At 40.2% G+C, this 27,720-nt stretch overlaps 1 protein-coding gene across 2 annotated transcripts in view; it reads left to right on the plus strand.

The window, feature by feature from the left end:
* The window catches only part of KCNQ1 (potassium voltage-gated channel subfamily Q member 1), a 380,915-nt gene that overhangs the window by 49,826 nt on the left and 303,369 nt on the right, over positions 1-27,720 (plus strand). For both annotated transcript variants that reach the window (XM_075094586.1, XM_075094587.1), the window contains exon 2: positions 5,406-5,496. In XM_075094586.1, coding sequence (XP_074950687.1) covers positions 5,406-5,496 — 91 coding nt within the window. The remainder of the gene's footprint in view (positions 1-5,405; positions 5,497-27,720) is intronic.

A 27,720-nucleotide genomic window follows, 5' to 3' on the forward strand; every position in this document is an offset into this window, starting at 1 on the left:
GCTATTAGTTGTGCGGGTGGGCAGCGATGAGGTTGTGGAGAAAAGCCCAAGAACAACCAAAAGGGACTTCAGGGCACTGGGGTGACTGGTTGAAGGACTGGGAGCACAGGTAGTGTTTTCCTCGATCCTGTCAGTGGCAGGGAAGGACAATACTGAAAGTAACAGGAAAGCTCATCTGATTAACACGTGGCTCAGAGGCTGGTGCCATTGGTGGAATTTTGGTGTTTTTTTGATCATGGGGAGGTTTACATGGCCCTGGGCCTGCTGGTGGCAGATGGAATTCACCTGTCTCAAAAAGGGAAAAGGATTCTTGCAAATGAGTTGGTCGGGCTCATCGAGAGGACTTTAAACTAGGTTCGAAACAGGTCGCCTGGTAATAGTCTACAGAAAACAAGAGTCCATGAAAGAAAACTGCTGCTTTGTAAGTGTTAGTGTCCATGCTGCTTTAGCAGTGGTTTCATGGTTTCGGGAAGTACAGAGATGGTCTGGCACTTGATGTTAAAAGAAAAGTAGCACTGTTAGATGTGAGTTAACCACAAAGTGAAATATTTTTGGGTGCATCTACTGATGCAGTATCTGTGATTTATCTACATGTAGGGAAATGCTACTTTGTAACCTGGGACAGGCAATATGAAACATTTCACACACTATCGCCTCATCTGTAATACTTGCTTGGCCCCACAGTCTGAGAGTTAGATCAGATCATGAAAGCCTGAACTGCTCGTCACTCAGCTTCCTTTCTTGAAGATGGTCATGTTTGTGCAGAGGGTAAACAAGCAACAGGGTTCAGGAGATAAAAGATTGGTGGTTTCCAAGAGGTTAAGACTTTTCTGACTGCTAGAGTTAAAGAAATTCCAGTGTTCTGCTGTCTGTCTTTTATTTAGAGCAAAAAGGTACTATACTGGAGTCGTTAGGGCAGATACAGTAGTGAATGTTCTGCTACCGTATATACAACTGGTGAAATCAGCACAGGACTCTGCTTAGCAGGGTGTTCCAGACAGGCTGATGCTACTGATTAAACCATTCATCTGTCTTAGGTCTTTAAGTCCCTGAATGATGTTGTATGGGAGCTAAGGTATTTTTAATTTTTTACTGTGAGACAGAGAAGCAAGGCTGGCCAAGTAACATGCTTTTCTACTTGTTATGTTATAATAAAGCAACTTGGTTACAACCCAGTGAGAGTAAATGACTGTTCTGTGAATTTTAGTAAGTGTTTTGGGATTAGCATGTACACTGGATAGCCCACATTGTTTGCCTAGTTTAAATGTCCATGTTTAGAGCCTTTACCTGCTCAACAGTTAAAATAACTAAACGTTTTGCACAGTAACTTGTTTCACATGGGACATAAATGACTCCTTGAAGGTGTCCAGTGTCTCTCCACTAACAACAGAGCTTTGACATGCAGGTGAGGCTTAGGTTGTCTGAAACAAAGCTCTCTTAACTTAGCTATCTGGAATTATATGGTTGATTAGGGTAGGGCTGATACATCTGTCTACCAGTAATTTGTCTAATGCTTTTTATTGTAAGGTTGGTTTCAGTTGCCCATTAGTTTATCTGATACTAACTGGTTGGATCAACAGTTTATGTGCTTAGCATCTGTATTGAGGTGAGTACTTTTTTGGGAAGATGTAGTAATAGTGATCACAGCGAAGTGATAGTAAGAGTAATAAGGTAATTTTGGGAGTGTGACATTTGCTTTGAAAAAATACATCAGTTTGAGGGCTTTGAAATTTTATCTTGTGTTGTATGGATTGTACCTTTGATTTTTTTTTTTTTTTTCCTTCCCTGTGGAAATTCACACAAGTTCAGTTACATTCTAAATACTTGGGCAAAAATAATCACAGCACTGACATGAGTAGCAGAAGTTTTCTGTGGCTTGACAGTTAAATTTCCCTAGGATGATTTTCACATAGAGCAAATTCAAGTTTGAGGCAGTCTGTCCTTGCAACTGTTCGTAACTAACTACTGTGGACTTGTCTGCTGCCAACAAGTGAAAGTAGACAGTAACTGAGAACCTGTGCTCTGGTTCTGGCTGAAGAGAGGGGAGGTAGCTGTCAAAAAAAAAAGGAAAAAATAGTGGCAAAATATTTCTGTTGTCAGTTTTCCTGGTGCCTCACTCCCTTCTTACGCTTCACAAGTGGAGGACGAAGCAACTAGTATCGAAACAAAAACAGGGTAAGAGCCAAGTGTTGGAAGGAAATGAACAGTAGGCTGATGTCAGAGGAGGACTGTGTATTTTCTCTTAATTTTGCATCCTCTGTTCCTTAGGCAGAATTGATCTAGCCTCAGAAGCAAAACAGTGGTGCCAGTGTGACAGGGTTAGTAGCTTAGCTGTGGTGCTAACTGACATGGCTCTGGCATGGCTGTTCTACTGGGGCTTGTGGGCATCTTCTCTCTAACGCCAAAGGAACAGATGAGAAGCAGCAATATCTGATCAAACATCTTTGTTTCGCCTGGGATAATGCCTATTTGGGGGTATGAAGGTGTCTCATGCTTCAGGCTGGAAAGAACACAACAATAAATTTCAAGAGTTTTTCTGGGGGTGAAAAAAAAAAGAAATTTAGTAAGACTGAAATGGATCCATGTACATGAAACCCATAAAAGTAGGTAGCGCGGTGACTGATAGTTGATGCAGTTCTTATATCAGCCTTCAATTTCTCTAAGAGTAACAAGCAAAGAGATGTGGCAAATGATTTACCCTAATTTTATCTTCCTGTCACTTAGGCACACAAACTTTCACCTTTAATCCTTATTAGGCTCTCTTTAGTCGTGGAAAAATACAGAAATAGGATAGTCTTTGCTTTGGTGCCCTCTCGTGGTTTCATGTATTGGCCGAGTTACACTTCTAACAAGCCTCTGACTATTAAGGGATACAGTGTTAGTTGTTACTGCTCAAGGTGTATTCAGACAGTTTACACCATCCCGTACTTGTTGTTTGGTTTGAACTGGTACTTCTATGTATTTTGGGCTTTTTATCCAGAGACCCTTAGCTACCTCTGTGTAACTGAACCCATTTATGTTCATGTTGTCATGTGTATTGGTCCTAAGCAGTGGTGGGAGTATTGCAGATAGAAGGGCCGGACATTTGGGCAACATGTACATTATGTTTCAAATGACTGGATCATCTTTGTGTTCCCCTGCTTTGTCTTCACACCTTACTTCTATTTAAGAAGGCCAAAGTCAGAGATACAAGGTAAAATGAGATGATTTTAGAGATAAATCAGAAACACCCACATATTTAGGTAAAAGTGTATTCATATATGTGTGTTTGTGTTGGTATGTGATAGTCTCTGTCCTATTAACTTCAATTCATTATTACTTACGAATTTGCTTTTTATACCTAATTACCTACAAACTTACTCTCCATGATTCTGTAATATGTTTACAATATAATTTGTCTACGCAGGTATTGGACTTAAATGTGCTGTATTTTGAAGTGATCATTGGGCAGTCTAGCTTATAATGCCAACCTGGACAGATTTTTGTCTTCTTGAGTTCTTGGCCTTTCAAAAGATTCACCCGGTGCAGTTCCCACTTATGTGAAAAAAGATACAGGCTCTGGGTGACTTCAGATGAGCCGTGCCAACCTACACCCACTGATGTCCTGTGTTAATATTCTTCTCTTGAGTTCATTTATTACGTCAATTATTATGTTATTTATGTCAAGTCTTTTTTTATTACGGTTTTTTAGAGGAAAAAACCCTGATTAACTGTTTGAGAGACCTGTAAAGGGGGGATGATTTAGTTACTGGATTTTGTAGCAGGTTTCTGTCAAGTGCAAAGGATTGGTGTTGCTTGTCTCAACAGAATTGTGAACTATCCCAAACAACTAACTCTGTTTAATAAGTGAATGTTTTAAGTCTTGTTCATTGTTCATGTCATGATTTAAAAAGAAACACACAGTTATTTGGGAACTGGAAGATGCCTATGCCTAGTGTGTAGTGGATAAGCATCCAGTCTGGGTCTTAAATGTTTTGCTTCCCAAGTGCGTTTTGTTCCTTTAAGGCAAGCAGCAGTCTTGTGGGGTGGTGGGCACAACTGAGGCTGCTCAGGGAAGGGGTTTGAAGGCAGGGGCTGCAGAGCTGGTGTCCTGGTTTTGGCTGGGGTAGGATAAATTTTCTTCCTAGTAGCTGGGATAGTGTTGTGTTTTGGATTTAGGATGAGAATAATGTTGATAACACACTGATGTTTTAGTGTAAGCAGCGTTCAGCAACAAGTCAAGGACTTCTCAGCTTCTTATACTGCCCTGCCAGCGAGGAGGTTGGAGGCCCCCGAGGAGCTGGGAGGGGTCGCAGCCAGTACAGCTGACCCAAACTGGCCAAAGGGATATTCCATACTGTATGATGTCATGCTGAACAAAAAAACTGGGGAGGGGGGTGTGTGTGTGTTGGCTGCTGGTGGGGGTGCAGCCACTGCTTGGGAACTAGCTGGGCATTGGTCAGTGGGTGGTGGGCAGTTGCATTGTGCATCACTTGTTTCGTATATTCTTTTATCCTTATTATTATTTTCCCTTCATTTTCTGCCCTGTTAAATTGTCTTTATCTCAACCCGTGAGTTTTACCTCAATTTCTGAGTCTTGTCCCTATTCTGCTGTGGGAGAGTGAGCAAAAGGCTGTGTGGTGTTTAGCTGCCTGCTGAGCTGAACCACAACAGCTGGGCGGCCTTGATCCCCAGCTGAGGGAAGAGGCTTTCTGGGGGCTACAGGCAGTTGGGCTGAGTTTGCTGCAACTCCCTGTCTGTCCCGAATCTTACTTAGGGAACCAGTATCCCCTCCCTAAGGACTCACTAAGGCAGGAGGACTGGGGGGCAAACCTTTATATTTCCACTCTCTCTGATAGTTGCTTTGAAATTTTGTTTTATGTAAAATTGGAATCAGTCCTAGATTGCATTTCAGATGCTAAATGTCAGATTTTATTTATCTGGGGCCTTTTGGGGTTGGTTATGAAAGAACTGTGGGCAGAGCCTGTTAAGCTCTGGTTTAGTTGGGATTTCTCTTTGCAGTTTATTAGAACTTCGAACAGCAAAAAGGCAAATATCTGAAACATATTGTGGGGGTTGGGTGGTGGTGATTCAGCTATAGTAGCCCATACAATGGGAAAGATCAAAGAACGCTGTTTTCCTCAGGGGCTAGGAAAACAGCAAGTCTGCGAGATAGGCTAAAGCTAATGTTATTGTATAGTTTCATTTGACAACGTCCAACCCAAAACCTCAGTGTCTGAAGAGAAATAAACTACCCAAAACAAAGCAGGATGACTCAAAATTTACCAGCTGTGTTTTAAGATAATCCAATACCAATGACATTTAGGTGTGTCCGGATAATTTGTAATGGCATAATTATCTGTCCTCTAGGTTCTTACTAGACTGTATTACTTTTTTTTAATTTTTTTTTTTTACTTTATTTTCAGCTTCCTTATTGTGCTGATATGCCTTATATTCAGCGTGCTTTCTACAATTGAACAGTATGCAGCTCTTGCTACAGGGACGTTATTTTGGATGGTACGTATGTGGATGTTAGTGTGATGCATGTTTGTTCTTGCTGTGCAAATTCTGATCTCCTGAGCTAATACCATATCAAGGAGAATCTTCCTTATGGTTTAATTGACAAGAGACTTTTCTGCTTTTCCCTACTGGTTCTCTAAAGCCACAGAAACACCAAAAGTCACGGTAGAACAAAAACCAAGTCTTACCCTATATGGCCTACACTGAGGGCATCTATGTTGTCCAACACACATGGCTGTTCCAATTAAGCTTGAATCCCTTGTACTGTTCAGGTTAATCCATTTTGCAGCCATACTGAAGACCAGACACCTGACAGTAAAGGGGGCAAAAAAAAGTAAATGGAAGTCCTTTCTTTCAGTTGATGTCAGATCCAGCTTTCTTTCACAACTGGAAAACTCATGTATATTCATTGACTTTAGTGTTAAGACAACTTGCTCTACCCATCTTAGACCTTTCCCTTCAGTAGAGAAAACATAATTACCTTTTGTCTATAGTACACTGGTGCTGCAACATATCTGTATCAAGAGATGTTCCAAGAGTATTACTGTCCAGCCAGTTTAGATTTCACTGAAGAACCTTAAATTTGAAGTTGGAGAGGCATGGTATAAAAGAATTTATAAATTTATTGTACCTCAGTGGTGGGGTACCCCCTGCTAAATCATTGATTTCTCTGCATTTGTAAATAAATGACCATTATTTTATTTGTGAAAGCATTGTCACTGTATAGAGAAAATGCTAAATAGCAATTTAAATGTTTGTTCAAAACAGTTCTTCTAGCAGTGCACCTGTGATATTTGTTATGTACGTTAGCATTATTAACATGAAAAAGTTAACTTAAAACTCCCATTAATTATAATAAATTTTGTCAATTTATCTATTCAGTATGCTAAGGTTTTATACCTAATATGAATACTGTAAGAATAAGAATATAGTATGTTAAATTTAGTGTCACACTGTTTCTATTTTAAGGTATCTTCATGCCTGGTACATTATTTTTAACTAACTTGTAAGGTATTTGAACTCCTATGTATAACATTATAATTAGTTGCCAGCTGAGAGAGTCTCTACGTGTATTTCTGCCTCCAGTATCTTTTCTGTTTTGTGCTTTGAGGTTGTCTTTTTTGTACAGATTTAATTTTCTTTTATCCGTAACTAGCAGTTATGGATGCTTCTGGCAATTCCTGGATGAATTTCACTTGTGATAGTATCTCACTCATCTTTGCAATATATCATAATATTTTACATGTGTGTTGTTTCACTGAAACAACTTCTAGTGACAACATAACCAGGGATGTTTCCTTTTTTTCCCCACCATGAAATCATGGAACTAATTTTGTGTGTTCATACTGATACAGCATGTATTGTCTGTATGTGTATAATATATTCAGGGTAATATATATGCAATCCGTTGAGAATTACACACAATGTATGTAATACCTAGTATGTATTGGGTTGTCATAATATTCTGTGTTATCTTGCTTACTAAGCAGTGTGAATCAGTGTTTCTGTTCTGTATCATGAAAAACTATGGTTAATTAACATTACAATTCTACTGTCGTGGTTGCTTGGCAATTCAGCTGTTGTTTGTTTGTTCAGTATTGGCATATTCTGATATTGTTTTCTTAAATGATTAACTGTGGAAATTTTCAAGAATCGTAAGAGGATTATGGTGATCCGTTGGTCCACAGCAGTAGATGGGCCAATGTGCTCTCTGCTCTATCTGGTTTTGGTGGGAATTTCAAAGGAGTTGTGCACCTTGCAACACAAATATAAATCTGGTTCCTGTTAGTGTCTACCCAGTAAAATTTCCTGTTCTGTTCTTATTTTAAGATTTTACTTTCACTCTAATATATCATTACCAGCTGTCAAAATTAGATGTAACTGAATTTTTAAGGGGGGCAGTTAATCACAGATGACTGGTTGAAGAGAAAGTGTAAAATACAAAGAAGTAAAAGAAAATGTAATAGCATACAGGGATTAAAAAAAAACAAACCAGGAAGAAACAGTGCAAGCTTTCAAGCCAAATGATAATGTAAGGAGACCTTATTAAAGCTTAGGAAAGCACTCTTTCTACTGCTTTGCAGTAGGGCTTAATTTCTCTTTTGAGTTTGTAGAGGGACTTTTAGTTATACCACAATAATAGTTTTAATTTGGAGCCAGACAATGAAAGTGGGTAACATTGTCATTGTAGGTGAGCAAAGAAGGGCAAACAAGTTGACTGACAAATACTGAGTGAGAGAGACCTCAGAGGAACAGCAGTGTAGCAACAAACTCCCAGGAGGAGTATGGGCATCTTGGGGAAGGTTTTCTGCTTGGGCTTAACTGGGACTGTGAAAAGGAGGGAACCTTCAGCCACGTCGAATCTGTGGTTTGAGACCTCAAGCCATTCCATGAAACTTGACTTCTACTGCCCAAGTGCGTGCTTTGTGAGATTAAAATAATTAAAGTAACACTTAGAGACCTTTAACTCTTTCTTTTAGATTATGAAACTCAGTCCACCTTTCCCGATCTGCGTTCCAGGGGGAAAATTACTGAAACTTTGTCAAGAGCAGATTGCCTTTTATTTAGACATAATTTCCTACGTAGGGTAGAATTGTCTCTAAATGAATTATGCTTTGTAGTGCATCAGCTATAAGGATCAGATAGTTAGTGGTATCAAAAGTGCAGGGTCATGCTTTAAAATTTTGCCTGCTTGAGATTTTTGGACTTACTGTACTTTGGGAGTGTGGGGGAGGCTTCAACCAGGCAGCCATAGGTTTGGAAATGCAAGATATGACTATAACATGCTGAATGTCTGGAAATGAGTGCTCAGAGTTAGTATGTGGGTATGCTGAGCTGAACAGCCCCGTGGAGCAAGTCTGATTAGATGAGCTTACTGCATGGGCACTCTAACTGTGATTCATCTTGAAAATGAGATGGAATAACTGTAAAAGCGGGGGTGTGTGTTATCTGCAAACTACTTCGTTACAGAACTAGTCCTACAGCCCACGTGTGAATTGCGTGACATTGAAGATGCACTTTGGGAAAAGAACAGAATCTTTTCCTACTGACTGAAAAACTATTCAGACAAGACCCTTGAAAACTCACGGTTCAGAGCTATACTGCTTTATTTCCTCTGCATAGGCAAAATATTTTGCTCCGATCCTGTGAAAGAGCTAAGCACCTACACAACTTCAGCAGGTAGTCTTTTTGAAACTAGGGAGACTAGTCACATTAAAGTTATATATGGAAGCTGCGTGTGTCCTTTTTCATGAGCAAGCTTCATTTCATTTCATTGAACATGCTTCAGTAATGTAGCCATACAAGATATGGCAGTTATATGAAAATAAGAGCCAAGCAGATTGTTGAGATTATATGTATATATTATTTCCTTTTTATTCTGGAGCTGCTTGTCTTATAAAATCACGTCTCACTACCAGAGGAGGAAATAATAGCTATATCAATAATTTTAAAGCATTTAAAAATGCTTTCATTTTTCATAACAATAGGAAAAATGAAAGCTTGACGTTGGAAAAATAAACAAGGGAAAGTTTATATGTGTTGTGTTCCAAGTGGTGTTCCAGTTTTAGACAAAAAGCTTACAATTAGCTGTTGAATCTTTCTCTACTTGTCACCACACTTCACAAGGCAAAGAGCCTTGATGAAAGCTATACCTAAATGCAGTTGTAATGGGAGATTAGGAGAGAATTGGTCTTTTGTTAGTTTCCAGAATGCAGTGAAAAGTGTTTAAATTTGCATGTGTTAATTTATTTTTTTTTTCACTAGATGGTGCTGTTGGAGGGGGTTTGACTCCAGTTACTCATTGGCACTTGCCCAGAGTGAGCTGGAGTCTGAGCCAAGACTGTGAAAGGATCATCATTCTGAAGGGGTATATGTACACTTGGATCATTTAAAATAGTGGTGCGGGAGAGCTTTTGCCATGACTCATAAAGAGAATGTGGTATATCTGTGTAAAAATTGATATTGAGACTACAATATTTAAAGTATGGAAAAATGTAATTCAGAGATGTATGTTCCCAGAGAGGCCATATTTTTCTTTTATTTTCATAAGCAAGGATTTTATGGTGCCAGAACACAGCAGAATGCTGTTATCTCAGCATGATCTAAGAAAATCCAAGTGCTTGATCCAAGGGGATTAAATATTCTGCTGAACCAAGGGATATTTAGTGTGCCTGAAAAAGCTATTTTCTGGTAGGAATCTCATTTCAATATTGATTCCAACAAAAAAAAAAGGAAGGGTATGTTTTTATGATGAAAGTGTAAGCTCTTTCTAGCTTTCTGTTTTCTGAGTTCCTTTTCTACTCTACCATACTTCTTACCGAAGAGATTAAACAGTGTTTAAACATTTAAAACACTACCAATTAAGAGAAAAGGTAATGGCATTGGGTGGTTAACATTTGTTATTGGTATTGAAATTATTCCTACAATAAGAGAAAGTGTCATAGAGACTGAGTCTATGAGAAATCTAGATTTTATTTCTTTTTTTAATATATTTTTTTTTAAGTATAAGCCTTGGGCTTTGTTTTCTCGGGTGTTTTGTGGGTCTTGTGAGAAAGAAAGAGGAAAAAATACCTGAAGCTTTTGATTCTGAAGATGGTCTTCACAGAGAACAATTGGTTCAAATAGTTCAAACTGGTTCCAGCACTTTTTTTTCCCCTGATTATCTTCCTTGGTTAAGAAGGCCAAGCCAGAGACTTATGATCTGGACGTTGGTGCATTTTCATCCTTTTGAAATATTCACAGAATCACAGGTTGGAAGGGACCTCAGGGATCATCTACTCCAATGTTTCTAGGAAGAGCACCGTCTAGACAAGATGGCCCAGCACCCTGTCCAGACGACTCTTGAAGGTGTCCAACGTGGCCGAGTCAACCTTTTCCCTGGGGAGATTATTCTAATGGTTGACTGTCCTCACTGTGAAAAATTTCCCTCTCATGTCCAATCGGAATCTCCCCAAGAGCAACTTCTGACCATTCCCCCTTGTCCTCTCCATGTGACCCCTTGTAAAAAGGGAGTCTCCGTCTTCTTTGTAACTACCCCTTAAGTATTGGTACACGGTGATGAGATCCCCTCTGAGCCTCCTTTTCTCAAGGCTGAACAAACCCAGTTCTCCCAGCCTATCCTCACATGGCCGGCTTCTCAGTTCCCTTTGATCATCTTGTTGGCCCTTCTCTGGACCCCTTCCAGCCTGTGCACGTCCTTTTTGTATAGCGGGGACCAGAACTGTACACAGCGCTCCAGGTGTGGCCTGACAAGCGCTGAGTAGAGCGGGATAATGACTTCTTTCTCTCTGCTGATGCTGCCCTTTTTGATGCAACCCAGCATCCTATTGTCCTTCTTGGCCGCAGCAGGACACTGTTTGCTCATGTTGACCTTTCTGTCCACCAGGACTCCCAGGTCCCTTTCCGCAGAGCTGCCCTCCAGCCAGGTGGATCCCAGTCTGGGATGTGAAATGGGATTAATGTCTGTAAAGGATGACTGGTAACAGATCTATGACTGATCTGCTCTACAGACTCTCTAAAGAATAACTGTAGCTGAGAAAGTGGAAAAAATTGTCTTTGCAGCTCAGCAACATCCCACAACAGAACTCGGAGAGTTGTGATCAATGGAGCAGAGTCTGGATGGAGGCCTGTCACTAGTGGTGGCCCCATCAGGGGTCCATGCTGGGTCCAGTCCTGTTCAACATATTCATCAATGACCTGGGTGATGGGATAGAGCAAATTCGCTGATGGTACCAAGCTGGGAGGAGTGCCTGATACACCAGAAGGCTGTGCTGCCATCCAGCGAAGCCTGGACAGGCTGGAGAGCTGGGCTGAGGGGAACCTGATGAAATGCAACAAGAGCAAGTGCAAGGTCCTGCACGTGGGGAGGAACAACCCCATGCACCAGTACAGGCTGGGGCTGAATTATGGGCAAGTGGCTCTGTTGAGAAGGATCTGGGAGTGCTGGGGGGCAGCAAGCTGACCCTGAGCCAGTAACATGCCCTTGTGGCCAAGAAGGCCAACAGTATCCTGGGCTGCATTAAAAGGAGTGTGGCCAGCAGGTCGAGAGAAGTTATCCTCCCCCTCTACTCTGCCCTGGTGAGACCACATGTGGAGGTACTGTGTCCAGTTTCAGGACGCCCAGTTTAAGAAGGACAGGGAACTGCTTGAGCAAATCCAGCAGAGAGCTACCAAGATGATCAGGGGGCTGGAGCATCTCCCTTATGAGGAAAGGCTGAGAGATCTGGGTTTGTTCAGCCTGGACAAGAGAAGACTGAGGGGGGATTTCATCAATACCTACAAATATCTAAAAGGGTGGGTGTCAGGACGATAGGACTAGGCTCTTTTCAATAGTGCCCAATGACACGACAAGGGGCAACGGGCATAAGTTGGAACACAGGAAGCTCCGCCTCAATATGAGGAAAAACTTCTTTTCTGTGAGGGTGCCAGAGCAGTGGCACAGGCTGCCCAGGGTGGCTGTGGAGTCTCCTTCCCTGGAGACATTCAAAATCCGCCTGGATGTGTTCCTGCGCCCCCTGCTCTGGGTGTGCCTGCTCAAGCAGGGGGGTTGGATAAGATGATCTCCAGAGGTCCCTTTCAACTCCTACCATTCTGTAATTCTGTGTGACCCAGAGTGAGGTCAGCTGATGGAGAAGACGTGTGTGGTGGACTTGTGCTCTTTAATCCTTTTCCTTTGCTAGACCTGCAGACAGACCAGTCCAGGGAATCCTCACTGCATCATTTCCTTTCTGTCACTCCATTGATAGCTGAAGTTGAGCATCCCAGCTTTCATTTAAAGTCAGCTTCTCCACATTTTAGTTTATAGTAAAAAGGCCAAATGTGAGTAATTCAAAGGCCCACTCTTTTAATTAGGTGACAGTATAGTTAGCAGCTGGAACAAGGAGCTTCCTCTGAATCTGAACCCAGGTGTTTCTCACTGCACTTCAGTCTGTGGTTCTTATGTTTGCAGGTGAGCTATGCTGGCAGATAACGTGTTTCTAATCTGCTTCATTGCAAAATCAGCTGTGTTGGTTTGCACTGCTGCTGGTAATAACATCTTAACTTGTTCCAGCTGTTCACAAAGCAATCCCTTGTCAACTGCCCTGGTCTGTATAGGAGAATTATGTGCTTAATGTAAATGTGATGTTAAAGGCATTTAATTAATTTGGTTCAGAAGGTTGTATGAACATGCTTTTAGTCCAGCTTAAATTCTGCTTTATCTCCATTCTAAGCAGGTCTGAGGGAGCCAAATCAGGTGCTTCTAAAGTGGAAATAAGATTGTCTGTTAGGGACAGCTGAACCAGTTTAATGAAATGGGCTTTAAAAAAACCCAGAAGACAAGCTAGTTGTTATTGTTTGGTATAGATGAAGTCTGAGCTGAAGAGCAATGCCAGGAACGAATGAAGAGGTGATCGGGAAGGAAAGTACGCTAAGACTAGGAAGGGAAAGATTAGCTGCTTTTTGTTTTCATGTGTGCTGTGAAAGGAAGGAGGAAGCTATGGTTTCCCTTTAAAATCTGCAGAGGGCAGCATTGGACCACGGTGTGTCCCACCTGGGGTGGCTGGATTCAGACCGTGGATGGTGTCCTGAAGTAGATAAAAATATCTTTTGGAAGAAGTGAACTGTTAATAAAGAGATAGTTTTTATCGTGGGCTCGGGGAATTTTGTACGAGTAATCAACAAAAATAATTCTGGGAAAAAGGGATGGAGGAAAAGGGTTGTGTAAATGCTGCTGCCAGAGACAACTCTGGGCACTTTGTCGTTGTAGACACAAAATTCATCCTGTTTGGCCTACCTGATTTCTCGTTATGTGGATGGCTTTTAGAAAGAAGTGAGAACAATTAAAGCTTTGAGTGAAATGAATTGGACAAGCTTTTGCATGGAGGAGAAAGAAAAAGTACTAAACATGTTAACACACCGAAAGATTTCTGGTAGGTTATATCCTTACACGTCTGCTCTTGCTATTGTCTTAGATGTTTCCTTTTCAGTGCAGGAAAAAGAAAAAGTTTATTTCGCTAAAATTCGCTAAAGTTACCACCAAAAATGACTTTTAGATATGTATAATATGAGTAAGCAGTGGTTTTTATAGAAAACTCTTTTTACATGTATTGCTTATATTTCTTCTAGCAGGCTCAAGAGTTTTGGGTTTGAATTCTTAGTCGGCTACACTGGAGTGTGGATTTGATGAAGATAAGCTTGGATACAGAAAATTGGTTACTTCAATTTCTGCCTTTTCTAAGGACTATGAAAAAAAAATCCCTCTTTTTGGATTTCTGTACCTGGAGTTCTGTGGTGGCATATTTGAACACCGTAATTTAAAATTAAGCCTGCAACTATGTCACTGTGAGTAGAGGAATTGGAATTTAGCACTTACCTCCACAGTACATTGGGATGAAATGGCTATGAAACACCAAGCATTTATTGGCTCAAACTCTGAAGACTAAGACAAGCTCTGGGTAGAGCGACCTTCTTTAAGCTCACGGTGGAGCTGGTGACAGATTACAGGCCAGCACCAACCACTGCTGATAGATTGGTGCCGTCTGCTGGTGCTTTGGTGGCCTACATGATCGGACATGGTGATCTCCCCTGCTGGCAGCATGGGGATGTTGGCCAAAGACTGCAATGAGCACAGAGTCAAGTTGTTCTCTTGCGCTGAGCAAGCTTCCCAGCTTGTTTTATATGAACTGCAGTAGCATGACAGTTTTCAGAAAATATTACTTTTATATTGTATGCAGCGTTTTGAAAAACAGGGTGATGTGTGCTCCAGAGTTATTAGCAGTTCACCTGTTCTCAAGAGCTTCTATTTGCTCTCATAAGTCACACAGTATACCGGTGTTTTGTTTATTTTTTAGTTTAGCTGCATTCCAATATATTCTGTTCAAAGGTGTGTCTAAGAAAATACCATCACTGAAAAAAGTACGTTTCAGTCACTGTTACGTCTATTGTTCACATTTTCAAGCTTTCTACTTAAGAGTTAAAGTTTAACTAAACTTTTCTGGAGCGTAAATCCACGTCAAACTCAGAGCAATTTCTTGGTAAACTCTAAAAGAATCATAGGAAACATTTTCTTTCAGATTACATGTTTTTCACTCTTTAATATTTTAGTAAACAAGCAGAATAATACAAATTCCATCTTGGAAAAAAAATTTAAAACTGTGAAATACTGGTGCATAGTAGAGCCAAGCAGTGAAAAGAAAGATTTTTAAATTTAGGGTTTATCTGGATTAGTGTGTAATGTTTGCAGTGACAGGTGTTTCCTTTATGCTTTGCCCAAATGTCTGGAAAGTAGTTTGTCATTAAGTGCTACATTCAGTGTGTATCTCAATTTCAGTATAACTGGAGGGTCTATGGCTTTGTTAGGTCCTTGTTTTCACATCTGACCTCAGCCAGCTGGAGTCTATTGTTTTAAGCGTAATGTAACAGCTGACATAACATAACGGATATCAAGCTGAAAAACTGAAACGGTGCAGTGAACTGACGCAAAGAGAGGAGAAAGGGAGAAGTTGGGAAGGAGGGACGGGGCAAAACTAGCTTCATGATTCGAAGTGGAAGCTTGCTGACTTGTTTTTCCAGTGGGAATTAGCTAGGAAATAAGGGGATGAGTCTGTTGAAGTTCTATTTGCAATTGATTATGTATGATAGACTACTGAGCCAGGTTTGAGTTTGCCAGCTGTCACTAGCTGGTGACCCTTGAATGGCTTTAAGTGGCCCTTGGTACGCAAAACTGGAATAAACTCTGCAGGTGTGGTGTAATTGTAGTGCAGAAGAGCAGTGAGTGCCAATGTCTTAGAAGAAGGGAGGTTCCAGGAGTTAGTAGAGAGAAAATAAGCTTTATATCAAATGCATTAAGAATTTTATTTTGTGATGTTGCATTAGGTGGGTTCAATTAACTGGATAGAAACAAAAGCAACTGGACTTCTTGGTGGCTTTCTTTTTCTTGGCAGTTTCTAAAGTAAGCTTCTATGAGTTCAGTTTCTAAAAACTTCATTATTTCATTTCTTGACTTCTGTGTTTGATGGCAAGAAAACGCATCTCAGCATTGAGCGCTAACTGCTCTTGGAAGGGAAATGGGTAAATGAATATCCTGTCAGAAACTTGCCATGCTGTGAAAAAGTGACAAATACCTGACTTTGTGCACAGAGAAGGAACAAGAAGGTATAGAGATCACCCTGTTATTTCTTCGTATATATTTATGCATATGCTTCTTTACATATATATATTTCTATATATAGAATATATTTCTGTTTTTAGCAATGATTAGAAAAAATACTCCTAACTGGATTTCGTCTGTATTGAGTAGAGCCTCTGGCAACTCCACTCTACTGAGAGTTTATTCCATGGTTTTGCAGGGGGTAAGTCAAGACTCTGTATGCTGGGCTTTTTATGTATATGGGTATAGGCAACCAAATTGGGTTCTACATTTATAAGTTAAGTTTTTTATGGCATGAGACTTACACTTGCGCAATATGTTTAACTTTGTGTATATGAGCAGTCATTATGACTTCAGCAGAGCTTGCTATGTGCATAAGTATTAACAAGGTTGGGGCATAATGGGAAAGGTTTCTTGAATAGTGTCTACTTGTACTTAGGGACAACCTGGGAAGCATGAGAGTTTGATTTATGTAACTATGAGCTGTATTTATTTCACATTTAATGTTTTAAATTTTTATCTACTCTACATTTATTTTGGCAGTATGAAAAATGTCAGCATGACAGACGCATCAGCTCTGTTAGACTTGTCTTGCACAAAGGGTTTCTAGGATTGTTCCTGTTGTAATATGGGGCCCAGTCCTATTTTACCTCAGTAATCAGAAAGGTCTTGTGAAAGACTTTTAGAGCTGTTGACTCAGTGGCTAGTAAGACATAGCATGGGCATTTACACTTTATCTCAGCTTATAAAATAAATTCATTTTGTTGTAGAGCTTAGAACTTGGTGTTTGTACTGAGCTGCTGGAGAAGTCTTGATAGCTCAGAGAGCTGCCACGTGCTGTATTTTCTATTCTGTGTTCCTGGCATGCCCCATGCCTTGGCTGCAAACAGGGATGGGTGCCCATGTGTCCTGGTAGTGACAGCATCAGAGGCTGTGCAACAGAGTAAGTTCTGTAGGTTTCTCAGAGTTACCTCTAGGGCCAAACATTGGGACAGACGTCCTGTAACTTCTGCACTGCTCAGCTGTCCCAATTGTTCATTGATTTCAGGAGCCTGTCCCTTAGTGTATTGTTTACATCAGGTATTTCCACCTAACCCATTGAACGTAAGCATATTTTTAAGATGATGGGGAGTCAAGAATTGTTACTAGCTTTCAGAAACAGCAGGACTTAGAAGAACTCACAAAATAACCAAAATACTTGTTTCCACACCCAGGCTGTGAAAGCAAGCTATGTACTGCCTCACTTTGATGGTTTCCTTTTTGCTAATGACGCTGAGGCTGAGCTTTTTTTTCCTCCAGCATGCTGTTAACATCCTTATTAAGGTATCTTTCAGAAACACTCCTTTTCATTGTTGTTTCTGTTCACTTGACAGGATGTGTTTACATGTGGAATGCATGCAAAAGGAGTTGATTTATTTGTCCTTTATCCCTCTGCAGCTGTTCCACAGATCAAGGTGAAAAAGGAGGTCTGCTGTAGAGGTAATCTGACATGGTTCCTTGCAGGGTGGGTAGAATGTATCTAGATGCTCTTTTGGCTGTGATGGTGCAGAACAATTTTAAATCAGAATATGTGCGTGTGATGACTGACCTCCATCTGGCCTACAGGCAGGGAAATAGACAGCTACCTTCTAGGAGCTGTGCCAAGTCATTGATTTGTATAAGAAACTCAGAACAAGTTATTCTTAGTGGCCAGGGCAGGGGAAAGGGGAGGAGAGAAAATTAAATATTTACTAATCTTACTTCTGTAATGCTTCTCAAACATGAACGTACTTAACCTTGCAGCATTCTTGGGAGGTGAGTATTAGCAGTTTTGCAAGTAAAACTGGGTAACCCCATAGCTTTTCCACCCTAACTTGGCTTTGTGGGATAAATCCTTCAGAGAACCTAGGCTGCACTTTCAAGAATGGGTTTCAGCCTGCATAACCTGAAGAAATGGTCCTGCTGTTCCATTCCTTCAGCCAACACAAGCATTTGTGCAGCTATGTTGTAAAGTGCCCCATGGGATAACCCAGATGGGTTCAGACTAACCTTTTTTTTTTCGGCCAAAAGAGAGTGCTTCTTTTGGCAGCAGTGCTGGGTTAAAGTGTTTGTGGAACTGTACAGTAAGATTTGTTAGCTTTTGGTAGTTAAGAGTGTGATGGAAACTTTATCTGCAACACAATTTACAGGCAGCCTTGTGTGCTGTCCTCTGAGAAACTGTATTATTGTTGTTGTTTACATTAGAGTCCATTCAAAGGGCCCTGCCTGTAAGATGTATAACACCTAGTAGAGCATGGGCCCGCGTCCTATATAAGATAGTTCCTACCCTCATAGACCTTGACACCTAAACAGATGACGTGGTGAAAATGTGAGTGGAAGGAAGTGTGAGTAGCCTCTTGTGCAGCCAGGCACTGAATCAGAGGAAGAAAATAACTTACAGAAGTCCCAGCTTTGGCCTGCTCCACGTGTTTCAGGTTCAGTGATGGGCTTCAGTAATCATAACACTGAAAAGAAAAATATACTTAATGTCTCATTTCTTAATTTAGAATTTTGAAAGCTTTTTTTATATGAAAGCTGAGATTTTGGCCCTTATTTTACATACTTAACTTGGTGCCTGTCTTGTATTGATTTGACTCAATAATGAATTAAGTAGCATTTGATGTTTACTTTATCTGTTTTGCTGCAGGACAGCAGGATATCAGCCTGACAGCTGATTGAGACCAACTTGAGTGAAATTAGTTTTATCCTACAGGTCTAAGCATGCCTACTGTAGTCCAGAGCCAGTTATTGAACTTGAATTGGCAGCTAGGCTGTCTCTACAAACAAAAGCTGTTTTGTTCAAACTCAGCTAGAACAGACAGTTGTGTAGGTGGGGTTGCAGAAGCATGTCTCTTTGGAAAAGCTTAAGAAACAGTCATCTGCTGGCTCTTCGCTGCTACCCCTCAATGGATTTTACTCTGCCCAGAATTGGATTGTACTGCATTTGCTTTCATAGTCTGCTGCGGTGCCTAGCTGCCCCGGAAAACTTTGTTTACCATCAAAGATGGTTAAAACTAATTTGGTTAGATCTAAAAGGTCTAAGAGCACTTCCACAACAGGTTACCTTTGTTCAGCTTTGTGGGTGGTAATCTCCAAGAGGAGAGGTGCAATAATGAGGAGTTGGGTGTGGTAATATCTTCAATCTCTTACTGTCATTGAAGTGGTCATAAGCACGTGGTTGCACGCGTCAGTATAGGCTAGTCCCATAGGGTATAACTGTACTGTTATGTCATCATTATTATTAATACAATAACAGGCACATTTGGGTTTGAATTACTGCAACTATTTCGATTAAAAAAACAACTCGCAACCAAGCCCCAACCCCCATATATCTCTACACAGAATACCTGTACTAAATGTGTGTGTAGACTAGTCCCGAGATAGCAACTTACCTTATAGATTCCTAGCATGTGTGTGTACATATATATATAAAAAATAAAAAAAGCTCCTTGGATATGAGTGGGATTTTTCATACATTAATGACATGTCTTTTCATACTTGCATGTTAGGATTTAGCTCATTAGTGAAACAGTTAAACATTTAACCACCATGAGTCATGTGCCTTTTTGAAGAAAACAGACTTAAAAAGGATGTAAAGAAAAAATTCTTCCTTTACTCCCAATTGTGAACTGGAAGCTTAGTGAGTTGCTATCTCATCTGCAAGGAAAAAAATGCAGGAAAACCAGGGGCAATATACTGACTGTATTGAAGTCAAACTTTCCACTAGTATGGACTTACAAATACATTTGTGATACAGTGGGTAAGGTGGAGGGAATAGATCTGGTATCTTGTAGGTGCTGAAAGCAGAACAAGGGTTGCAGCAGTAATCAAAATGAATACTGTTTGTAAACAAAGACATATTTTTATATTTTGGCAACAAAACTAGGAAACTCTGTGTTAAAATGTTAGAAAAAATGCTTTCAAGTGGTATAGTGATAACATGAAATTTCCTTTCCTTTTCTTAATTGATTATGTCAGGTTAATGGCCAATGAGAGTCAGAGGTGAGAGGCTCAGCCATGCATCAAGTCGCACAAAAATGTGCACTGTGGCTGTTCTGCCAAACAACAAATCCCAAAACAAACAGGCAGCCTGTCGATCTTTACTTTCTCAAGGTCAACAAACAGTGGTTCTGAACTGCTAGTGAAGCCGTTAAGAAAAAGCTATTTCAGGAGTTGATTCCGCTTTTGGAAAGCATCTGAACTCTGGTTTCTAAGTGTTTGGACACAAGGGACTGTTAGGTTTCACGTCCCAGGCAGCTTCATTTGTTTTTCTAGCTTATGTGCAGGGATGTTTCTCTCTTTAAAACCAAATCCTATCTTCATAGATATGTAATGAGCTCTGTGATCTGTATCTAAGTTGCTAATTTATTCTGAGTTTGTGTGTGCGATTAGCTTTCATTTGGAAAGAAGAGACTAGTGTTTGTAAATGCATAGGGTAAGGTGTTTTGGTTTTGCCCCTTCTCACTGCAGTGTTGCTTGTACCCTTTGCTAGGGAGAGGGAATCAATACTAATTCATACAAATATCCTCTGGCATTCTAGATCTCCATTAAGTACAGACATGTAATAGGGGCCTAGATTTAAATGTCTTTTTAATATAAGACTCCTCAGTGCTATGGTTCCTGTAGATTTCCTGAAAATGTATAGATTATTTCTACTTGCACCTGGTAGGGTGATCATCTGGAAAACAGCAGATGAGAAATGGGAGATTCTACCGCTATGCCTCCTTGAGTTTACAGTTGTATAAAACTGCAGGACAGCATCATGAATAGTGTTAGATGACCATTTGTTATGGAAAGAACAAGGAGACAAGCAGGAAAAGCATCTCATCTTTCTCATTCTGAGTTGTCTGTTCCTAGAAACAGCTGTCTCTTAAATTTGGTGTGGCACTGACAAAGTTGCTAATAGGTATTCCTTTTTTCTTAATATTTAAAGGAGATGTTGAGCTAGAGCTTTTTCACTTACAAAAACTAGTTGCTCTAGAGAGTTGGAGCAAGGTGATGGAGACTGTCAGTGAACCTTTTGTGCGAAGGTGTAAGAATTGGAGGAAAAAAATGCGAAGTGGCGTGGATGAGGGATGAAGAGCATGATAAGAATTCTTGTCATTTCTGTTTTTCTGTCACCTCTTGGAACAGGGACTTCTTGAGTATTATAATTCCTTAACAAATTGCAGATGTCACTCATCTTCTGTCATTCCTTCCCTAGCTTGAACTTAAAAATGGTTTCCAACTGAAGCAGTCTGTAAGGCATGGAGAATTCAAACACACAGAAAGCCAATGTTGATGAAAATCTGGGGGGTGGCTTCTGCCCTTTTAGACTTGTGAGTCACTTGCTTTGCCTTTCTGAATGTGCATCTAGGCTTTCATGCACAGAATCACTTTGCTTTCATGCCAGCTTTTTAAAATTAAAATGTCTTGTAATTACTTTTACATTAATATTAATCCCAGCCTCTATCCCAAGAGGCTTCGAGAGCAAAAGAATTGCAAACATTTTAAAACAAAAATCAAACTTGAACTAGTGTGGGGAGTAAAAAATTTCTTCCTTATATCTAGTCTAAATCTACCCTTTTTCAGCTTAAAACCATTACCCCCCTCCTATCACTACAGGATCGACTAAAAAATACATCCCCATCTTTCTTACAAGTGTCCGTTAAGTATTGAAGGGCTGCAATAAGGTCTCAGCTGGAGCCTTCTCTTCTCCAGGCTGAACAACCCCAACTCTCTCAGCCTGTCCTCATAGGAGAGGTGCTCCAACCCTCGATCACTTTTGTTGCCCTCCTCTGGACCCACTCCAACAGGTCCATGTCTTTCCTGTGCTGGGGGCCCCAGAGCTGGATGCAGCACTCCAGATGGGGTCTCACCAGAGTGGAGTAGAGCGGCAGAATCACCTCCCTCAACCTGCTGGCCACACTGCTTTTGATGCAGCCGAGGATATGGTTGGCCCTCTGTAGTGATAAGACAAGGGGTAACGGTTTTAAACTGAAAGAGGGTAGATTCAGACTAGGTATAAAGAAGAAATATTTTTATGATAAGGGTGGTGAAACACTCGAACAGGTTGCCCAGAGAGCAACCTGTTGTTGATGTCCCATCCCTGGTGTCAGTCAAGGCCAGGCTAGACGGGTCTGTGAGCAACCTGATCTAGTTGAAGATGTCCCTGCTCATGGCAGGGGGGCTGGTAGAGCTGACCTTTAAAGGTCCCTTCTGACCCAAACCATTCTGTGACTCTTTAAAACTGCTACTGTTTTTCTTGTTTATTCTTAGTCTTGGATGTAAGGCTGAAAGCAAACAGTAAAAATCTTGGAAAATATTTTTGTTTCTCTCTTTTCATTTTGTTTTACTTCCCAGCAAGATAACTTTCATGTGCCGTGGGACCAGGAGGGAAAACAATGGCATCTGACCGACCAGATTATCAGCAGTGATGTACAGAGCAAAGGCAGCTTTTTATTTATAATCTCTTTGTTTTTTATTTATCCTAATTCATAACATAAGAAATCAATAATTTTCAGTTGCTTTGGTAAAGTAGTATTAGGTCAAAATCGAGTAGTCCTTTTAACAAATGAGCTTACTCTAATGTTCCCAGCCATAAGGCTAAAGTTTCAAAGCAATGTGCTTTTTACTTTGATTTATTTATTGTCAGTAGCTTGTCAGACCTTTGTTTGAATTAGGAGCCATTGTGGGCAGCCAGAAATTGAACTTTATGTAATATAATCTATCTGTCACTTAGTATCAATTCCCTAACAATGATGCTAACACATTCAGACTTTAGCATCTGGTCCTCGCACTTGAGTTTTCAGCCACTAGGTAGGGTCTAATGTTTCAGTGCTTCCATGTAGTTCCTTCCCAGCTATTTCCCATCTGCGTATGACTGTCCCACTTCCCTAGGGGTCAGTCACCAGTGCTGCCAATGTCACCAGACAAGCCTTTTCCCAAGAGAAAAAATTTTTTCAGCTGTATCACTCATTGAACTGTATTAGACTACTAGATTCATTGCCTTCACCTCAAAAGCCAAAAACTTCATAATAAAGCAGAAAGTTGTGGGATTATGCTTAAGCATGTCTGAGATGAATATATAGCTTTTTATTTCCTAGGCCAATTCTAAATAAGTGGTTCTTCAGTCTCCTTTAACATTTTACAAAATGAAGGCTAATGTTTCCATGGAATGATAAGGTGTGATTGCTGGAAAGGCTAAGAACAAACGTTAGAGTCTGCAACTGGGTTCTCAACCTCCCTGAAAAAGTCAGTTCTTGAAAGCAAAATCTATAGTATTTAATGTACTAATTGCTATTAAAATTTGCAACCTGCGTTCCACCTCCTCACATACCTTTATGGCTGTCAGGCTTTTCTGGGAATGTGCCTGTAGGTATTCTGTGCTTTTCTAGCTGGGGAGGATCCTGGAGGAAATCAGGCAAGCCTGTCCTTGAGCAAGAGAAAAATTCACAAATTTCCACTCTGGGCTTCCTGTGAGCTTCCAAGAACATGCTTCTGTGATTGCTGCTGCTATTTCATATGCACGTTGTGGTGCCTGGGAGTTGGCTGTAAATGAGGGCCCATTTGTGCTTTGGGCCCACGTATAATATGGAGACTTAAGTACTGCAGAATAAAAGCAGTAGGTGTGCTGGACTGAAGGACGCTCTTCCCCAGATCTGTGCTCTGTTTTGCAGGTAGCAAAGTACCTGGTAGCACTAATGACAGGTCTGAACCATCAGATAGGGTATCTTTTCTCATAACCCATCCCTCTGTTTTCTTCTGTGAATTGGCTTCTTATTTTAGGCATTAATTCACAAGTTGGAAAGCTTGACTAGAGCCATTGAGGGGGAAGCTCAGCCTGGAGCAGTACCTCTTCTGTCTCTTGGGCAAGTAGCAGTGAGGGAATGAAACTTCCCTCAAAACATCTGGCTGAGCTGAGCTGTGCCAGTACAGCTACCCCCAAGGGAAGGTGACTGACTCCTAGAGTGGGGCCAGATCAAAAAGAAGGTGTAGGGAAACGGAAACAGGGGTGAAAAAGGATGCCAAAATATTTAAAATATAGCTGCTGCATTTGCCCAGTGGTCTAGCTCCTGTTTGTGGAATAAATTTTATGAAAGATGCACTTATTTATGCTAGCTTGTGATATGTAGGTCTAGACCAACTGGCCTGTTTTAAGAGGTTGGGAAAGAAAAGAAAAAGACCAAACTATTTTGCTTGTGCTTTTTGCTTTAAGGTAATCCAGTCTAAAAATCTTTGAAGTAAAATAAACGTATTTCAAGTAGCTGAAGGCATTTACTGTGTTTGCAAAGGCCTTTGCTCTTTGCAGTCTGGTTTGAGGAGATTTGTTTTTGTCTAGAAGAAATAAAAATATTTGTGAGCTTGCTTTTCACTCCTGAATTGCTAGGAGTCCCCTTCTGTGTGAAGTGGAATTATACAAAACATCATTTTAATATGTGTGCAAAGGAGAGATGCACTGCTAGTGGCGTGGTCTAGAACAGCTACTGCTTTCAAGAATGGTAGGTCGTATTTGTTTCTATTTCCTTTCCTGTAGTGCTGCTGTTGGGGTTGGGGCTAAGAGCAGTCTTGATGTAGACGCTGTTTAAAGAGGTTGCCCTCAGGAGCCTAAACAGGTACCAACTGCTGCAGGTTGGGAAATGTCCCTGAAAGTCCCCTGTGTGTTTGTCACCATTTGAAATTTGGAGCACTTTTCCAAGTTTTAAAACATTCAGTGGTCCTGCACTGTTGAAATCTGTGTTCATCTGGTGTAATTAATGCAACTGACAGGCAGAGATTTATTATTAGCAAGGGAAACCCAGTGAAACATGACAAACCTTGAAGTCAGATGAAAAGTGGTATTTTCAGCTGCATTGTGCTTTGATCTTCCCTGCCAGCTGCACCGTGAATATATATATGGACCAGACCTGAAAATACATTTGTAAGCCCAGAATGCCAATGCCTGCAGCGCTGTTAAGCATCTGTAGCTCACCATTTTAAATTACAAATAAAACCTTTGTATCTAATAAAGCTTATTTCCTCTTCACACACAGGTGGGATTTTAGATTCAGATTTGGTACCTACATGTTATATTTTTCAGTGCACTTCAAGTTGAGTTGTGACCTTTTGTGGAGCTGAGGGGTTCAGAGAAGTATCACTACAGTCTGATTCAGAGTAGCACAACTGCCAGTTCAGAGTACAGAAATACATTACGTCTTTCTACACAACAAATGTGTAAAAAGGCTGTCCTATAACCTCTAGTGATTTGCCGTAAATGTTAATCTTTGCCCTTTGCTTTAAGTATATGAGCACAGAACAGTCTGTTTATTTATGAATATGTTTTGTTAAATCACGAGTCTTATTCTGCAGTTGTTTGTGTACCCTACAGTTTAGAAAGAACAGTTAAGAGCAATTGAGAACCTTGACTGTAGAAAGAGATTATATTTAGTCTAAGCAATATGTCAGAATCAATGATCATTGTCAAATGAAAAATGATGGCAATTAATTACTAGTTACGTAATAAAATCAGAAAAAAACCTGAAGTGTGAGAATGTGATCCTGGTAAACAGATAAATACAGCAGATTAAAAACCAACCAACCAATCCCCCCTCAAAAGACTTGACCTCAACAAAAACAAGCCACATGGAAGTCAGTGAAATCTACTCTGTGTGAAATGCTTCATTTTCTGGTTATCAAAATACTAAGGTAAAACTCCTAAATTTGTTCAAATAGCTCTGGCAATAGCAACATCCATGCATGAATTTCTCTACTGTTTTCTGGAATATTTATAAGGAAAACTACTTAAATCCTGGTTTTGCCACTAAATCTTTTGAAAAAGAAAAAAACACACAGGAAACGTTTGTGTACATGACAGAATTTTGCTTGCTTATGTTGTTAGAGCTTAGTTTTGCTCTTTGAATATAAGGTTATGTTTAAAAGCTACATTCTTCTGGCATCTGCCCAGGTTATGTTCTTCAAAACTCTTTAGTATGGGCTAAAATAAGCAGTAGTAGTAGTTAAACAAATATGGCACGGTCAAAGCAAATGCTTTGATCAAGTATCATTGACAAATGTACTGTTACAGAAAGCTTTAAATAACGCATTTTATTTCTGCCTTGCTATAGTGCATGGCATTAGATGAGTCAAAACAGGTGGATTCTAAAAGTTGCATACCTGGCTGCTTTAAAAATTGGTATGATTAATCAAGAGTTATAGTAGTGCAATGTGCCTGTCTTTTAGTAAGTGCATTTAAACACACATTTGGCAATAAATACATGATTTCATTACATAACCAAACCATTAATTTAAGGAAAAGGTTAAGAGAAACAATGATGTTCTCTAACCTTTCGTATGTATATAGAACCTCGCTACTTATTCCTGTTTGGATAGATTTCGGCTTTTGATAGCATTTATACTGTCTCAAGCACCTGTACATTGCAGCATTCTAAAGGGAAATATTAAAGTCTGCAGCTACAAGAGCCTTGTACTGCAGGTTGTTCTCTTAGTATTTGTGAGATACTGCCATGTTGCTTGCCACTTCTTTTGCACTTGTTGGGTCTGCAGTGATTAGGATTCAAAACAGCTTCCCTTTTTGACAGAGGAAGACATTAACTGTTGATTTTAAACCAGGAGAGGCCTTTGCCATCATATAAATATGTTAAGGAGATTTCTTGTGCCAAAAACTTAAAGCTAGATACAAACCACATGATAAATTGGCACAAAAAGTGACAAGCTAACAGCGGCAGCTTTTTCAGTATATGTTGTACCACAAAACATAATGCCTAAAAATGAAGAATCTCTCTCGCTGAATTTTGTAGGTGTTCAAAATCTGAGCTGCGTAAATGATGGAAGAACTGTAGTATGTTGTGTTGCACTGCGGCGGTTCTTTTGGAAAAAGAATCCTTTGAGCCAGCATCTATAAGATGGTTTCTGTTGAATTTAGTATCAATGAATGCAAAATTTCACCTGCCTGTCCCCCTGGGTGTGAGTTATTCCCATAAGAGGTGGGAGACAGTCATCGGCAGCGGCTCCTTTGCTGCTGCAGTTTTTTAAAGTATGAATCACTGGCTTAAATTTTTTTGGGTCTTAGATTAACTTAATACAATGGAATGAGAGTTTTATGGCCTACTGAAGAGCTGGCATGCACTCATGTGTTTTATCTCTGCTGTTGGATCTGGCAGAAAATCAGTGCATTTACCTCATTGTGGCATGGCAAAGCTCTTTTTTGGTTTGGGTGGGTTTTTTTGTTTGTACTTGATAGCTTTCAGGAACCTGAGTGCTGCTTCTGCTTGCGGCTCAAGTATGAACACATGCCATCTAACCTGAGGCTTGAGATGTCAAAGTTAGGGTCTCAGCATGTTTCTGGAGACGCCCATCTCCTGCACAGATTTATGGACGGAGCCATGGGTATTCCAGCTAAGAGCAGAAAGTGAGGTGGGATGAATGCAGGGCTAATTAAATTTCTGAAATGAAATATAAGCTAATAAAATCTCTAAAAAGGATGGGTAAAATCTTTTTGACGTAGGTGAAGAAGTGTCAGTTGACAGAAGTCCTGTCACCACCATCTCTCTGGCACAGTTTATGCTTAAAGAATCCAGTTTTCTTTACAGGTGGGCAAATTTTGCTTCTAGTGCTTACATCGCTTTGGAAGATATGATAGGGGTTACTAAACCACTGAAACACTTGTGAAGACTTTGTCTCAGGATATAATGGATATTTACAGTTGTTAGGTAGCTGTATCAACTAAAAACGTTGTGCCTTGTGATGCACCCCGATTTCAAGGCCCTATACGTCCTCAGGAGAGCTAATGACTTTGCTTGTTTTTCTGATTTAAACAAAGTCCTTATGTTTTTTGAAACATGGAAAAGCAAACAAATTTGATACCTCATTCTCTTTTGTTGGATGATGTTGTATTTTATTTAAAATACACAGTTCTGTACTGCTGTTGCAGTACCATGTTTGTGTTGTGCACTTGAAAATGGTAGGGATGGTTGTGATATAATGTCCAAATACCATTTCATTATGTGATTTTTCTAGAAAAATTGCTTTAAAAATAGAACAACAACAACAAAAAAATCATTCATTTACTTCTGTGGAATATAAGTGCATTGGTCATC

This window comes from Phalacrocorax aristotelis, chromosome 5 (genome assembly GCF_949628215.1).
Source record: "Phalacrocorax aristotelis chromosome 5, bGulAri2.1, whole genome shotgun sequence".
In the NCBI taxonomy this organism is placed as follows: domain Eukaryota; kingdom Metazoa; phylum Chordata; class Aves; order Suliformes; family Phalacrocoracidae; genus Phalacrocorax; species Phalacrocorax aristotelis.